The following is a 16579-nucleotide window of genomic DNA, read 5'->3' as shown; positions in this document are numbered from 1 at the left end:
ATTGGCAGGAACAGCAACTCTGAAAACCAGGCCTTTCTGCGTGACAGAATTGTACCTGGAGAGATGTCTTTCTTGCCCTTCCCTCAACGGACACCATTCAGAGAGAGCAGATATAGCCCCACCCTAAGAGTCTCCCAGCATCGTGGGGTAACAGATTTGTAAACAAACTTAATAATACAGATGCTCTTCAGAGTCTAGGTGGGTTTAAGGAAGGTGTGAGTCAGGAAAGACCTGGTAAAGGCAGATACTTTTGAATTGGGTGTTGAAAGAAGAGTATGTGTTCATTAGGGAAAAAAAGTGGGAGAAAGTAGAGAGCATCCTAGGTAGGCTGAAGGAATTGCTCGAGTAGAGTCTTAGGGGCATGAATCAGCAATCCCAGGACGTGGTGAGAGGTAAGGAAGAAGAAGGAAGCAAGGCTGACTGCCACATCTCTGGTAGACCAGGTTTTCCCTGGGATTTGGGAGCCCAGGGGAAGGAGCACTTTGGAGAGGAGATGCTGAAATTGGTTTTAAACCTATTAAGAATGAAGTGCCTGAGTGCAATCCAGGTGGAAATGCCAGGCAGGCAATAGAATATATATGTTTGACACTCAGGTAGTGGCAAAAAATATTGATTTGGAAGTTGGAGTGGTCATAGATCAAGAAGTTGAAGAAATCACCCAGGGAGGGTAGTAGAGCACAGACAGAAACAGGAAAGGAGCACGCATAAGCCCACACGTGGCCAGATGAGACCCTACAGGAGATTGTGAGGAACACATCAGAGAGAGGGGAAAACTCAAAAGTAGGATGTTGAGAAAATCAAAGGAGGATTTCAAAGATGTGAAGCAGGCTGCAGGGTGGCAAAGGCAGCAAGAGCCTGAAACTGTCCACAGACGTGGGCAGCATGGTGAGGACTGTTGACCTTCACCAGAGCTAAGTGGCATGATAAGGCTGGCAACCAGACTGCAGGGGTTAAGGGGTGATGGGGAGGTGAGTAGAGACAGCCTTGAGAAGTGTGGTTGTTAACAGAACAGGCAGTAGCTGGATCAGGATGTGGAATGAATGGAAGACTTTAAAAATAGTTACCTAATACTTACATAACTTTCAAAGAGCCAGACATTGTTTTAAGCACTGTGCATGCAATAACTCATTTGCATCAACTCTATAGGGTAGGAACTGTTATTACCCCCATTTTACAAAAAGGAAACTAAGACACAAAAAGTTATGTAAAGATGATAGAGATTCCAGCATATGCTTGAATGCTAACGGAAAGGAGCCAGCAGAGACGGGGAGGCTAAGAATTTAGAAAGAAAGGGTATACGAGATGAAACAGGGCCTGAGGGGATGGAAAAAGAGAGAAGTGTGGCACAATTGTGGGCTTGGCCTTAGACTGGAAGTGAGGTGTCTCTTCCATTAGAACATCGTTGGTGAAGGAGTAGGTGGGGAAGGATACAGATGCATTTGTATATGAGGGTCATGCAGTTGAAAGAGTTCTGCCTAGCCACTTTTATTATCTTTGTGAAAGTAGGAGGGGAATAGGATGGTTGGATACCATTGAGAGTTGCTAAGATAGTGATCTTGAAGCTATAGTGGCCACTTTCTATACAGAACAGTGACTTTTTTTCCAGCATCACTTAGCTCAAGTGCAGGTGTGGAGAAACAGAGTCATGTTGGAGTTTCTCAGGATAAGTGGGCAGGGAAGTTAAAGATTGGGTGGTTGAAGTGATAGATTCAAGGGGTCCAGGTAGAAAAGGGCCAGAAGGGGATAGACAGACCAGGAAAAAAAGCAAGAATAGAGGGAGAGAGGGTTCAAAAGCTGGAAGGACAGAGGCTGGGATCTGAGTGGAATCTGTCATTGTATGATTCCAGAGGGAGAGCAGTTCTGGGTTGATAAGGAGGCCCAAGGTGTGGCCATAGGGACAGATGGCTGAAATTGGTAGAGGGAGAAGCTCATTAGAACACGGGGAGCTGAGAAATCAAGAGGCAAGATTCACGAGTGGGTTTATCCTGTAAGTACTGAGATGACCCAGCGTGATGATGATTTGGAATGAGGTCCCAGAGGGAGAGGAAGAATTGCCTAGAAGCAGCAAGAAAGAGGAAGTTGAAAGTATTGACAGAGTATATCCAGAAGTGAGTAGGCATTAGTTTTCCAGAATTGCTGCATAACTAATCACCCAAAACTTAGGGACTGAAAACAATGACAGCTATTTTATCATTTCTCATGGTTTCTATGAGTCAGGAATTCAGGAAAGGCTCAGTGAGGCAGTTCTGGCTTAGGTTCCCTCATGTATTTGTGGTCAGTGACTGGAGCTGGCACAGTGTGTGGGAGGAGCAGGTGGGAGCTGGCCGGGCATCTCTCCTCCTTCACCTACTCTCATGGCTTCTCCATGTGGTCTCTCCTTGTGGCTGGTTTGGGCTTCCTCACAACATGGCTGCCTTGGAGCAGTCTGACTGCTTAGAAGCAGCTCAGGGCTCCAGGGAAAGTGTTCTGGTGAATGAGGAGGAAGCTCCCCCAGCATTTCTGAAATAGCCTTGAAATCACACAGCATTACTTCTGCGTTACTATTTTGGTTGAAATAGTAACAAAAGCCCACCCCGTTTCAAAGGGAGAGGTATAGACTTCCCCTCTTGATGGCAGGTTTATCATAGTGTAAGAAGAGTGTATGTGAGATGGAAGGTAATGCTATGACAATCACTGGAAAATAGTCTGCTGTGATCGGTGTTAAGCTGAACCTAGAAAAGGGAGAGGGAGCAGCATTCTCAAAGGCAATCTGCATTTTGGGTGATGGCACCAAGAATATTTGGAGGTAGCAGTGGGAGTGGGTGTTCCTGAGTGACCTCAGGTATACCTGGGAGAAAGAACTGTCACTCCATCTTGTCATACAGGAAGTTGAAGCTCAGAGAGGTTTAATAACTCATTCAAAATTACAGTGCTGATAATTGGCTGAATTGGGAACCAACTCCTGAGCCTGAACACAGTGCCTTTAGGTGAGGCCTGGGCTGCTGGGTACGCCATCGTCATGTGTACTTGTTGCCTTGGTACTTGGTTCACCAACTATAGACGTGGGGGCCAGTTAAAGAAAAGGTTAGGTAGTAGTTATGTCTGTCAGACTTTCTCTCCCCCATCCTCCAGAGTATCACTTCTATATCTTTGTCTGTTGGGTGTTTATGGAAAATGCAGGTCATTTGATTTGGTTCCTCATCTTGGGAAATGGCCCTTCAGCCTTAGGCCCACAGGGTGACCTCCTGGGGAGGATGGATGGGTCAGATGTGCTGCTGCCAGCTTGCAAGCTCTGGGTTTTCTGGAGGTTGCAGAGCAGTTTGTGCTCCTCTTTATGGTCTGAACTGGGTTCTAACCCCAGCCACTGCCCTGCCCACTCTGTCCACCCGACTCTCAAGACCCTGGTAGGTAGCAAATGGCTGGGCAGAGACACCCTAGCAGCTGTTGATGCCTCTCCTTTGCTCTTTGAAGGATCTGAAGCTGCTGCCGATGAGGGCTACTTCATCTATTAAACCCAATACACTTGTCGCAGCTGCTAAGCCCCCGTAAGCCGCCGGGCGCCGTGTTTGTGATGGGACTGACAGTGCATGGAGGAGGCTGATTATACACGATTCCATTTCGCGGGCCCAGCAATGTAATTTCACAGGGCGATCAGCGTTTGCATGTAATAGCAGGCTGTGCTGAGGTGTCAGAATATTAAAGGCGCTAATGGCAAAGCTCCCTGTTACACAGGGGGCCACCCGCCGCGCCTATAGTAGGGTTGCGCGGCAGGCCCGTCGCAGATGGCTGGCCACTAAGCTAATGGGGCAGCAGCCAAGGCGGGCAGAGCCGCGAGAGGGGAGAGCCAGCCGGGAACAGCTCGGCACCTGCTTCCCCGCGCATGGAAATGACAGCGGCCCAGGGGAAGGAAAGTGTGCGTGCCTGCCTGGCACAGGGCTGGAGTGGGTGTTTTGGGAGGCCCAACATCTTTCACCCTGACTCTGTCTGCCCTGGATAGGACTCCTCAGTCATCCTTCCACCTGCCCCATCCTCTGGCCAGGAACCCACAGCTGGGCAGGTGGGCCTTGGTAGCTGAGAGAGGTGCAGCTAGAGAAGTGGCACCCAAGAGAATCTGGGACCAGCATGGGACAGAGGCTCAGGCACAAGCTTTGGCTCTTAAATTTCTGCCCAGCACTGATCAGGGTCAGAAAGCTTCTGGGTCCCTTACCCACACCCCATAGGCTGGCAGAAGAGAGGGAGGGAGTGGGGCTAGTAAGCAGGCGGGAGAAAGTGGGTAGACAACATTAGGGCCGCTTGACTGATGCCAGTGTTGCACAGAGCTGGGAGGCAGCACTCAAGATGTTTTCTCCTTCCATCCACCTTGGCTGCCCCAGCCACACCCCAGCCCTTGCCTGTTCTCATCAAGCTTGCTCCTGTTATTCTCCTTTGTCCTTGCCCTGTCTTATTCCTGGTGCCTCCAGCACCACTCCCTCCAGGAAGCTCTCCTAGCCATCTCTAACCCACATGGGTCTCTCTCCACTGTCCTTGTGGGCAACCCACAGGGGACAGCCTCCCCAGTCCTCCTCTCTGATGACTCTCTGGTCCCAGCCTTGACTTCTCAGCTGGAATCTCTGAGATACAGTCCACATCACCTTGCCCTGAGCTGGATTCCTGGGAAGGCTATGCTAAGATTTAGAGATGGATGTAATCTCTTAGGGAGGACGCCTGGAGGGAGTAGGGAATGGAAGGATGGGCTGAGTCACCTGAGGGAGAGTTTGGTGCCAGTGTGGGTGTGTGTACTTGTGCTTGATGGTGTATATGGGGGGGGGGGGCGCCGCTGGGTAGGGGAGGGACTTCAGAGGTGACTGCTGGGGTGGTGGGCGTGTGGGTACAGGCTCAGAGGGGCCCCAGGTGCAATATCCAGATCGCAAAGATAGGAGCACAGATTGTGGAAGGACCCTGTGTTCCCTGGGTGGCTCTCTGCTGGCTGTGCTTGAGGGGTATCTGAGATAGCAGGAGTTGGGGGGAGCTTGTGGTGCTGTGCCCTGGTACTGTGCCTCAGGGGTTCCATGAGGCAGGTGGTCACGTCTGAAGGTTCAGCTTTGCAGAGGTGCGTGGCAGTACCTGGAGGAGATATGCCAGGGTTCTCAGCAGGGGCAGCAGGGGGAGAGCCCAGGCTGAAGGAGAGCAGTTTTAATTAACCGTTTTTAATATCATTTTGGACTTTGGCTGGTATGTGAAGGCCCCGCTGGAAGCAGCATTTGTAAAAATTAAATCCCTCTTATTAGGAGCTTGGCAGACCCATGTGCGTGAACCTTCCCCTCCCCCGCCCACAGCCCCCTGAGGAAGTGCTGGATGAGGCCGTGTCCTGGCAGCAATTGGTTATCACGCCTTATCTGGGAATATGAAACTGTGTGGCATGACACCCGTGGCCGCGGTGGGGATGCCAGTTCATCTCACCCTGGCTCTGACAAGCTAGACTGCCCTTCCTGAAAGGCATTCGTCAGGCGGGACCGAACTACCGCCTTGCCTGGTACCCCTGCCTTCCTGCCGTGGGTCCTGGCTTGCCCTGGACCAGCCAGGCCCAGTCTGGCCCTCCTGGTCTCTGCTGCCCTCCACCCGCCTTCTGCACGTCCCAGCCTGCGGAAGATCTTGGGGAGTCATAATTATAATAATAATCTAATCATGGTGACGCGTCAGGGCAAGCGCCTAATGTTATCTGAAGTGGTCTTCCCGCTTAGCTGCGATAAGACTCAGGATGACGCGCAGATAACGCTGAGCTGCCCTGTCCCCGAGCCGCAAGCAGAGCAGAGGGGCCTCCACAGCCCTGCCGCCCGCCCGCCGCTTTAAGCCGGGAAGCGGCAGCACCTGCTAATGCAAGTGTTTAATATTTGATGGGCTGGGATAAAGCAGGATCACCTTCGAATTGAATTGAGTGTCAGCCGAGAATCTATTACTGAAATTCGGGTGTGATTTGACAGCAAAGTAGACGATGTTATTCTTCACTAGTTACTGCAATCTTCTCCCTGACATCACTTAAATATTTTTTTCTTTGCTTGAGTAAACACACATTATCCTTCTTTTTTCCCCCTTCCTTCCCTTTTTCCTTTTTAGAGGGGAAAAAAAACCCATCCAGCTCGCCTTCTCCAGGCTGATAGAGTAGATTGTTATTTCTTTATTTGTCCTATTAAATGGAATTTCTGATCGTTTAATCCGGCCTTTGTAAGTGATTTTAAAGTACTTGAAAGCCGGCCCGCCACTGCTCTCTGGCCCACTGCGCTCCAGCCGCGGCCCTGACCACACTCAGCAGCTCTTCCAGCTGTGCACCGCCCACTACCTGTTCTCCCTGCTGCCTGCATCCCGGCTCTGCCCTGGCTTGAAGCCAGCGTCCTCTCCCCTGTCCTTGAGCCTCATGCTCAGCCCCCGATTTGTGGGTGTCGCTGTGGCCTGGGGAAGGGTGGGAGGGTTGGCTGGGAAGTTGGGCTGTGGCTGGTACCTCTGTGGTCAAGGAAAGTGGCTTTGGAGGGGGATGAAGTTGAAGTACACTGGCTTCTAGCCTCCCAGTGCCCAAGGGGCTGAGGCTTGGTTTCTGTAGCTGGGAAGGAAAGGTGCTAGCCCTCTGCCCAGCCCCTTGGTCCTGGCACAGCCTGTGTGTCCAGCCTCCTGTCCTCCGTTTCTGACCCCGTGCTGGGCACTCTTCCACTGGGAGGCAGTCTGTAGTGGGATGGAGACCTCCTGGGCCCGGCAATGGGCAGGGGCTCTGCAGTGCCTGCCTGACCATGGCTAGCAGTCACCTTAGTTCATCCAGTAGACTCACCATCCAACTTCTGGAAACTCACCCAGACTTTATTCCCACTGACCACTGTTTCACATGTTGTCACCTTCCTGCCACTGGGGGAAGGACAGCCTGGTGTTTGGGGACTTCTAAGGTGAGGAAATGGGCAATGTTTGAAGGGTCAGCTAGCAACGCAAGCCCACTGGTAGAAGCCTGGGACTTGCTAGCAGGCTGAACAGGAATTAAATCCCTGTTGTGCCACTTAACAGCATTCTAACCCTGTACGTCTCTTCTTTCTGGGCCTCAGTTTCCTCATCTGTGACATCTGGTCATTAAACCTGTAAGGGATGTAAGAGAAGGTGCTGTTCCTGTCCTGATGTGTGCCCCCCCCACCATGGAGGTGGGTGGCGGCCAGGGGACGGAGGGGCGCAGTGGAGTGCTGGGGGCCTGAGCAGATCGATGCCCCCAGCACTTCCTTCCCCAACCCCAGGAAAACAATTAAGTTCCGATCGATGGGTGGCCGCTTTGAATATGCATAAGTGAGCACTTGACCTTCAGCAAGATCTGCTCCCTCACCACACACACACACACACTCTTCGTGTGCTCCCCTCACAGCTGCTTGAGTTAGCCAGGTGACCTTACCCCTCTTCAGTTGAGCCCCCACATGGCACTCAGCTCCATAGTCTGGCCTGCCTCCGGGTCAAAAGCAACGTGACCACAAGCAGGTGGTTGGCCCCCTCGTCTCTGGCTTCAGCTTTCCTGTTTGTGAAGTCTGGATATATTGGTCTCAAACTCTCTCCTGATAGCTGTCTTTCTGACCAGTAATACCATGGGGAGGGGTCCGGCAGAGGGTCAGGGACTCTGGAAAGGAGGGGTGGGGGTGAAGGGGATGCTCTCTGAGAGGAGGGGCCCTGATAAGGAGGAGCTTAGTAAGTGGGGGCTCTACAGAGGAGCCTGGTGGGGGCACCCCGGGAGGGCAGGGGCTCTGATTGGGAGATGCCCAGGAGAAAGGGAGCTGTGAAGGAGAAAGGGGTTTTCTGGAGGAGGCCCTGGTGGAAAGGGGACCCAGCAAGGGGACTCTCATGAAGCGGCATGAATTTAGTAAGCCCTTGCTGGGAAGACATGGCGGGCTGGGGATGTTGGTGAGTGATGGGGTTGGGTCAGGGTTCAGGGCCTCTGGTAACCACTCTTGCCTCCTGTCTTCCAGGCTTACAGCTTCGCCATGGGCTGCTGGCCCAAGAATGGACTTCTAGACATGAACAAGGGCCTCAGCCTGCAACACATAGGCCGGCCCCACAGCGGCATTGGTCAGTCCCTCCACATAACCCCCTGGCAGCTCGGTCAGTCCCCTGCCCATGTGCCCCAGTCCCCTGGCACACAGAGGGGTTCTGTGGCTCGTTCCGTGCTCCAGCAGGGCACTCTCCATAGCTGGGGGGGCGCGGAGAAGAGGGGGTGGAGTGAGGGGAGAGTAGGAACCTGACTGTTGGAAAGGATCTCTCAAAACAACATTCAGGAGGAGGCTGGGGTCTGGGCTTTGGGTGGGTCACAGGTGGCCTTGGATTCAGGCCAAGGGATCCCACCCTTAGCTTCATGTCTGGTGGGTGATGTCCTCAGAGGGGTGGGCACATGTCAGCTTACCCACCCCCCGTGGAGCTGGAGAAGGCTGTTTAATATTGTTTCAAGTCTGTGGCCACTAAACTGGGCGATCAATGGGAGTTAAGGAGATGAATTATTTAAACCTCACCAGCTTTTAATTAGTCGGGGTCCTTCTGACCGATGGCTCGGTCCACAAGGTATTGAACTCCCCCGTAGGGGCAGCAGCGTCCATTGAGCAGTGCCTGGGTTGGGAGGGGCCACTTGGGGTACCAGATGGGGGTGCACCCTCAGGGGTATTCCTGCATGGGAGGGGGCTGGTTCTAGGCATTGGAGGCTCTGCTAGCTTCTTGTATATCATTGTGGGTATGCGTCTGTGTGTGTGAGAGTGTGTGTGTGTGTTGTGTTGTGCGTGTGTGAATGGCACCTTAAGCTTCATGTCTCTGTGTGTTTGTGTAGGGGTTTATACGTCTCCATGTATGTGTATCTTTTTGAGGGATGTGTATGTGTAACAGTGTATCTGTATACATGTTCCTAAGGGCATCTGTCTGTGTGTGTATCCATCAGAAAGTGCGTGTGTTCATTTCTTTGTGTCTTGTTTTGTGTGTGCAGCTGCACACATGTTCATACAGATGCTTTAAAGCAGGGTACTTGACAGGCATAGGCTTTGTTCCAAGTGGGGAGGAGCAGGGGTGTTCCTGGGTGGTGCTATGACATTATTATAACCTGTGTACCTCTGGGGAGGTGTGAGAGGGAGGGCACTGGCAAGATGCACCAAAAGGGCCCAGTCACCTGGTACTGGCCCCTCATCCTGTCCACAGACATCACAGGTGCCTAGTGGGGCTGGGCATGCTGAGTGGACATTCCTGTCCTCAGGGAGCTCACATCCTGGGAGGAGATGGAGACTGAACTGGGCAGTTGCCATCCAGGGTACTCAGGGTCTTGATAGAAACACCTGGGCTGCTCCAAGGGAGGTTTCCCCTGTCTTGAGTTACCAAGTAGCTTCTACTTCTTCATTCACATTTCACTGACTTCAGAGATGCCCCATATCATTCTTATTGGCCCCCAAGTCTCTCCTGGGGTCCGGGGTGGGGAAGAGGACACGGTCTACAGACCCAGGGAATTGGGAGTACCCCACAACAACTGCTGTTTCCTTCCATAGGAGTTATCTCATACAGCCTAGAGGAGACCCCAAACCTAGCAAGCTGATAGGCCTTGGAGGTCAGCAGGAAGTGTCCTAGAGAAGATGAGACTTGAGTCAGGGGATCCCTGAAGGATGAATAGGAGTTTGCTAGGCAGACAGATGGGGGAAGGGTTTGCTAGGCAGACTTTGGGGAAACTGTGTGTACAAAAGCCCAAGGGCAGGAGGAAGCCTGACATGCTGAGAGGACACTTTTGGATGTCTGCAAGTAGTTTCCCGTGACTGGAGTGGGACATTTGCGGTTAGGAAATGCCTAGAAAATAAAGGGGAAATAAGCAGACCTTGAATGCCAGGTTAGAGGGTGTGGCTTTTTGTGAGGTTTTGAGGAGGCAGGAAGTTCATGAGTGAGATAAGGACAGGATCAGAGCTCTGATCCAGAATCAGTGAGGCAGTTGGTGCTGTATACACTAGTTCTAAGCAAGTGCTCAACAGATGCTGTGGTGGATGAGTGGACAGTGAGTGAGCGAGTGGATGAGTCTGTGAAAGGGTGATGGGAAAGGGAGGAGGTCAGAGAACCAGGGCCACTGGGAAGACTTGTGCTGGCCCAGGGAAGGAGGAGCTGCCAGAAACTGAGTCTGCCTGGTGGGAGGGGCTGGCAGAACTGGGTTAATGCACCAGGCAGCCTCTAGTTGGGTGCCCTGCTTCTGTGTATCTGTCCTGGGAGTGTATGTGAGAGGAAGGAATTCCTTGTTCCCACTCTTTGCTGCCTCCTGGGACTCAGTGATGTTGTTCTTGTCTGTTCACCCATGTTGACTCTGGGTTGGGACCCCTGAACTATTCCCTCTTTCTTCAGAGAGGAAGGTTTTCCCCTCTGGATGGGCCCCAGGGGACAACGCAAGGCTCTGGGTGACATGCAATCAGGGCTTTGGAGCTAGAAGCAGTTCAGGCCCTGTGACTTAAGACAAGGGACAGTACTACCTTCCTCTCAGGGCTGTTGGGAAGGCTCAGTGAAGTGCCCTGTGCAAAGGGCCTGCGAGGTCTGGGCACACAGTGGGTGCTCAAGGAGCTGCCTCCTCTGTCGCTCTGCCCACGCCAGGGTCTCCCCAGGGCACCGGGGGCTCCTGGCACTTGGTCCTTGTATCTGTGAATGAAGAGGGCTGCCCTGCCAGCTCCTGGCTGGCTCTGAGGTGTGGGTGAGGGTGCTTGGAAGGGAAGGACGATGCAGGGCATTAATTGGGCTGGGAGAGGCGGGGAGGGGAGGTGCGGGTTTTGAGCGGTGAGGTTAATGGCCCTCGCGCCAAAGAGACAGCTTTAATGAGCTTCAGCTGGCGGTGCCCTGAGTTACTGTGCGTGCTAAAAGGGTCGCGCTGTAAGAGTTTGATGTGGACTGTTTCCCAGCCCTGGGGTCAGGGGTCAGCTCCTGTCACTGGCCACTCAGGCTGGTCCTCAGTGACATGGTGCTAATTAACTGTGTGAGGAGCTGCCCGCCCGAAGTGGGGAGTGGTATGCATCCTGCTGGGGGGCGAGGCTGCATTGGTGACGCTGGTAAGGGTTCTGCAGATCCCGCAGCTGAGCCCTGTCCAGGAGCTGTGGGCTTCTCCCACAGTGCCACGTGGGCTGTGGCAGGGTATGCGGATCGCCGATGACCCTGGGCCCTGCAGGGATCTCCTGAGTCTCTCTCTGAGGTGTGTGTGGCAGGGGAAGCCTGTGGGGCCTACCTGGCAGGGACTCCTGGCGAGCATCAGGGTGGTGGAGGTGCTGACAGGGTAAGTTAGGGGCAGGCGTGCTGGAGGGTTGGCAGCCGGGCAGAGACGTAGGCTGTGGAAGGGACGGGGCCCACTGGGATGGGTGCGCGTGGCTGAGCTGTTGGAAGGCGAGCTGTAGGGTGTTTGGGTAGAGGAGTGACCTGGTCAGAGTTGGGTTCCAGTCAGCGCTGTCTGAGCGTTTGCACAGGGAGGGCTAGTGAGGAGGGATCCCAGAAGGGGAGGTGGCGGGGTGGTGGGGGAGGGCGTGCAGTAAGGCAGGCAGGAGGTGGGGGTGAATTCGGGGCTGGCAGTGGCCATGGGAAGGGGTGATGAACGTCCACCTTGCACCTCTGTGTGTCAGGGGCTGTGGTAGGTGCTAAACATGCATTGGTAGATGACGGACACAGGGCCCTGCCCCCACTGAGCTCATAGGTACAGTCACCAGGATGGGGCGAGGGCTTGGCCCTGGGGACTGAAGGAGAGGTAGAGTCCAGGGATGGACCTTTGGGCAGAGAGGGGGCTCGGGGGCTGTCGGTGTGGCCTCGTGGTCGAGGAGGGTCGTTTCCTCCCGGGGGAGTGGATTTGGCCTTGGGAGCCCGGTGAGCAGGGTGGTATGGAGCAGGTTGCGGGTGAGGGGGACTGCACATTTGCAGAACTGCTGACTGGTTGTGTCAGCGGGCTCCATCAGTATTTTTTGCTCAGGTGGCTTCTGAGGCCAGGCAGCCTTCACAGGGGACTGCTGAGTGGGCCTTCTTTCATTTTAGCAAGTGGTCAGCATGGCACTCACATTATTTGGGGGCTCTAATTTAATTTTCACGCAGTCTCATGAAGGCAGGTGTTATCATTCCCATTTTACAGATTGGAAGGCTGAGGCTCAGTTAAGTAACTTGCTGGAGGTCACACAGGCAGTTGAACTGAGGAGCCAGGATTCAAACCCAGGTCCTTCTGAGCACAAAACCTGTGCTCTTAGCACTGTACTGAACTTGGAGCACCTTTTTGGTGTTGGGCTTTGTGCTGCCAGCAGAGAGGGTGAGAAAGAAAACAGGCTCACATTCTGCATTTCCCTCAGTGTCATGTGAAACACACAGGTCTCGGCAAAGCTTTGGTAGCAGCACCTGAGGAGGAAAAGCGAGGGAGGGGCACCGCCACCTTTCGCCCTGCCACCATCACCCTTGGAGCCAGGGCCCTGCCACTTGGCTTCTGGCCTCCTCCTGACCCTTACAGTTGTACAGTGTGATTTCCATTTGCTCTCCACCTTGTGGCCCAGGAAAATCCTGCCCATCTTCCAGGGGCCACCTCCTCTGGGGATCTTGCCTGGCCTTCCCAGTGTGAGCACACAGAATACATCCCTGGGCCCAAGTTATAGGTAATGGTCAGGCCCTACATACTTGACCTCTCTAAGGGCAGGGCCTGGGCCTCTTTCCCTTTCTTCTTTTTGGAAATCTGCACAGGAAATGTCAGTAAAATCTCCCTTGTTGTTGGGACATGAAGGCCCCACAGATTGCTGGTATCACAGGTGGGGAGAACAATTGGAACCTTCCCTGGTGCCCGGCTGGGTGGTCCTGCCCTGGCCGCTCAGGGACTGGGGCTCCCACAGGCTCCAGGTGAGACGGGATGGCCAGACACCAGGTGGGCTCTCTCAAGAGCTTGTTGCCCAGCGTAGTTTGGCAAGAGAGCTGGGCTGGCAGGTGGCAGGGTGGGGCCTGGCCCTGGGGTGCAGTGCTGGCCTGTGGGCTCCCCTGAAGGAGTGGGGTGTCTATCAGAGTCCAGTCAGAGCACATTAGCTCTGTGACACGGATCTCATTAGCGCCCGTGAGAGGTGTCACTGCAGGAGAATCGTCGGTTCAGGGAGATGCTTGTACCAAAAGGAAGAAAGGACAGTGACAGCCTTTTCTCTGCCGCCACGCTGCCTGGGCCGCCCGCCCTCCTCCTCGTGGGGGGGGGGGGGTGCTGGCTAATGAGCTCGTCTGCAGTACAGCTCGGCCTTTCCCTCCTTGAAGTCCCCCGCTCCCTCTGAAGACCTCGGGCCCGGGATTAGCACACACCAAACGCCAGCCCCCCTCTTGCCCAGCAGGGAGTCCCTTCTGATCACCCTGCTCCTGCTACCATGGGCAAGGGAAAGAGGTGGGGCCAAGACAGAGCCACTGGGGGGGGTCACCCTTGGAAGGCTCAAGCCCCTCTGCCTGCCTCGACAGGGTGACCATGTCTGCTTCTCTGCAGTGGGCTCTTCCTTCCCAGAGTTCCCATCTTCTCCTCCCCTCCCCTTCCCCCATGACATCTCCTACCCAGGCAGTGTCCCCATCACTGTGGTGACTCCTCCTCCCAAGGCAGGGGAGAATGTGGGGACTCTGGTTAAGGGTCCACCGGGTAGGATGTAGACCTGATCTGATCTGGGACTTTCTTGAAGAGCTAGAGGGCTTCAGAATCAGCCAGAGCCCAGTCTGGGCTTTGGATGACCTGAGGGTGGTGAAGAATTGATATGGGGGCTTCTGCAGACCTCATGACCCTGTCCCTGGCTGTCCCAGAGAGGCAGAGGGGTGCCTCCCCCCCACCCCCCTTCTTTGGCCATCTTCAGGGCTGGGAGGGGAGGCTCAGCTCAGCTGCCTTATGAGGAGGGGCAGAAACAGCTGGAATGCGTGTTTCCCCAGCACTACCACCCCCCTACACCACCTCCCTACCCCCGGCCCTGTCCAGTTCTTTCCAGTGTGTCCCAGAGAAAGTGAGGGGCTGGGGGATGGCTGGCCATGAGAAGGGATAAGTCTCCAGGCATCGATAGGGCCTCCACTGGCCTGCCTACATAGTGCTCAGGGCTGCTCACGCCTTCCTCCCTGAGCTGGCACCCTTGGAGCCCAGGGACATTTGAGGAACTAACTGGTCCTTGCCAGATACCAGATGGACGGATGGATCAGTGTAGTGATAGATAGATGGAGGAGGTTCTGGTGTATGTCTGTGTGTGTTCTGTGTGTGATGCACTGGGAAGTACAATCTTTGTTTCCTTACCTTCCTAGCCCCAGGCCCGGCTTGGCCTCCCTTGTCTCTTTCTGTATCTCCTGTCAAACCATCGCAGACGTAAATGACAAAGAAATCAGAAAGACAGATCAATGCCGGCCAAATTAGCACTTGCAGATAGACTGTGCGGGGATGTCAGCGCCCTGACCCCTGGTGCTCTTGCAGCCTCCACGGCTGATATTATGCAAATTGCACCCATCTGGCAGGACCTGCGTGCTGGCTGCTCCTGCTCAGAGGAGTAATGGGCTGGGGGTGGGCGGGAGTGTTGGAGCAAGAGTCGGTGGAGTGAGTGTGTGCGTGTGTGTGCGCGTGTGTGAGCACGTGCTTGAGTGTGTGTGAGGGTGTGCGGTGCCCACCAAGCACTGGGTGGTGATGGAGTGATTGACAGGGCAGATAAGGGGCTGCATTGGATTCCTTTGGGCTGGGGGATTAGGAGCAGCCACAGATGGAAGATAACTGGACTTCATTTCAGTTTATTTTCCTCCTTATCCCCTCTCCCCACCTTCACTCCCCGAAAAACACAATCTCTGTAGTTTGCGTTTTCATCAGTATTTGCAAGTCATTACCACTGGTTTAAGGTGAGAGACAATGTCAGGGCCCAGACCAGATCAGCCCTTCCCCCAATCCTACACAGGTCTGGTACCCTGAGAATTAACACCTAGAGTGGCGCAGTCAGCCTTCACTCCAGTGGTATTCACAGCATCCCCTCCTCCCAAGCCCACAGTACTCAAGGGATGATCCATACCTCGTGGACCAGCCCTACTAACCTACCTCATCTGACCTTACACCACCTGACAGTCCTTTAGCTGGGCCCCTGCCCCTCCCACCTGAAACTGCTGTGTGACATTCCTGCCCCCAGGTTTCGGTTCCAGCATTGGTGCTTCTGCCCCTGGTATCAGCTGGGTCTCCTGGAAGGTGCTCTTTTTTTCTACAGAGCTCTGGACCCTTTCTCACAGCTCCTCTGTCCCTGACACTGTTGGCCCAGCTGGGCAAAGTGAGGCCTGTGGCCTGTGGAGAAGGGAATTTGGTCTGGTCGGAATCCGCCATCCACACCTGTATCCTTCCACAAGATTTGCTGAGTGCCAGATGTAGTACAGAGGACTTTATATCTGTTATCTCATTGAATTCCCAAAGCCTGTGAGATTGGGGCTGTCACCTTTATTGTATATAAGGAAACTTTATTGTATATAAGGCTCAAAACGGTTGTCATGTACCCAAGGCAGCAGGGCAAGGAAGTGGGAGAGCTGGAGTTTAAACACACATCTCTCAGAGCTCTTAACCACCAAACTCTCCTGCCTCACTGCTGTGCCGCCAGCCCCAGATGCTCACATATCACCACGCCTGGATTTGTTTAAGGGAACCATCCTTGCACAGTAGGCAGACAAGTTCCTTCAGCTCCTAGCCTCTGAACACAGACCCTGACCCAAACCAGACCCCCTGCTGTGCTGAACCAGTCCGAAGGGGAGAGGTTTCAAATGCATCTCGCCCTCAGAAGCTGCGTGTCTGAGACAATTGGGCTGCAGCAAGAAGGACACGCAGAGGACAGAATGCACCCAGCGGCTGAGCCAGCCCAGGGATGTCACAGCACGTGGCACCCAGGACCCTGCCGTTCAGGGAGAGGTGCTGAGCCGCTCAGGTCAGCCAGCTATGGCTGAGGGTACAGCTGTCCCAGGAGCCCCTCCAAAACTGGGTCCCTGCTGTATCCTCCCACCAGGCAGGGTTGGGAGCTGGGAGTGCTGGGGACATGTCCGGGGACATGTGTGCAAGGGGAGCTTGTCCTAATGAGGAGAACATGGCTGCTAGTTAGGCGAGGGGCGGGCGGGGAGCCGCAGAGCTGATTGAAGGCAGGGGCAGGGGTCAGACAATTAGGCCCAGATCCGGCCGTTTGATGTGAGTTCTGAGGCCTCAAAGCCTCCCTTCAGCCCGCTCCCTCCACTCCCTCCTCTCCCTCCTCTTTCCTTTCTTCTTCTGCCCAAAGGCAGGAAGGATGGAAACGCTTACTCTCACTGTTACTATTATTAAACTCTGTGGCAGGCCAGCCAGACCCCAGGACTCCTGCCCACAGGGGGCACCCCAGGCCTCCAGGAGGCTCCTTGGCCCCCAGGGGGGTATCTGGCCAGAAGCCAAGGCCAGCCCGAGGACAGGGACTAGCTGAGCCCTAGGGCAGGATAACCCTGCTGCCTCTTTTGCTTCTGAGGGAGTGAATAAGGTCACCCAGTGGGGGTTTGGTCCTGGGGCTGCCAGGGCCACATCCCAAGCCCGCTTAGACCATCACCTCCTACAGCCGCTTGGTTCTTTCCTATCTGCCTGGGGGTTTGGGGGCAGGGCATGGATCATTCACGATTATACCCCATCACA

The 16579-nt window shown here is 54.4% G+C and overlaps 1 protein-coding gene across 17 annotated transcripts in view; it reads left to right on the top strand.

Annotated features, from left to right (window-relative positions):
- ERI3 (ERI1 exoribonuclease family member 3) overlaps positions 1-16579 on the top strand; it is a 124002-nt gene that overhangs the window by 91161 nt on the left and 16262 nt on the right. For 16 of the 17 annotated variants that reach the window (XR_009049147.1, XM_057708615.1, XM_057708563.1 and 13 more), the window contains one exon: positions 7941-8040. The exons of the other annotated variant lie outside the window; for it this stretch is intronic. Coding sequence is in view for 15 of the 16 variants with exons in the window: in XM_057708615.1 (XP_057564598.1) it covers positions 7941-8040 (100 nt within the window). In the remaining variant the exon portion in view is untranslated. The remainder of the gene's footprint in view (positions 1-7940; positions 8041-16579) is intronic. 17 annotated transcript variants of the gene reach the window in all.

The sequence above is a fragment of the Hippopotamus amphibius genome, chromosome 1, assembly GCF_030028045.1.
Source record: "Hippopotamus amphibius kiboko isolate mHipAmp2 chromosome 1, mHipAmp2.hap2, whole genome shotgun sequence".
Classification (NCBI taxonomy): domain Eukaryota; kingdom Metazoa; phylum Chordata; class Mammalia; order Artiodactyla; family Hippopotamidae; genus Hippopotamus; species Hippopotamus amphibius.
Note: the sequence above shows the minus strand (reverse complement) of the source record. Positions and strands in the feature narration are given on the sequence as shown.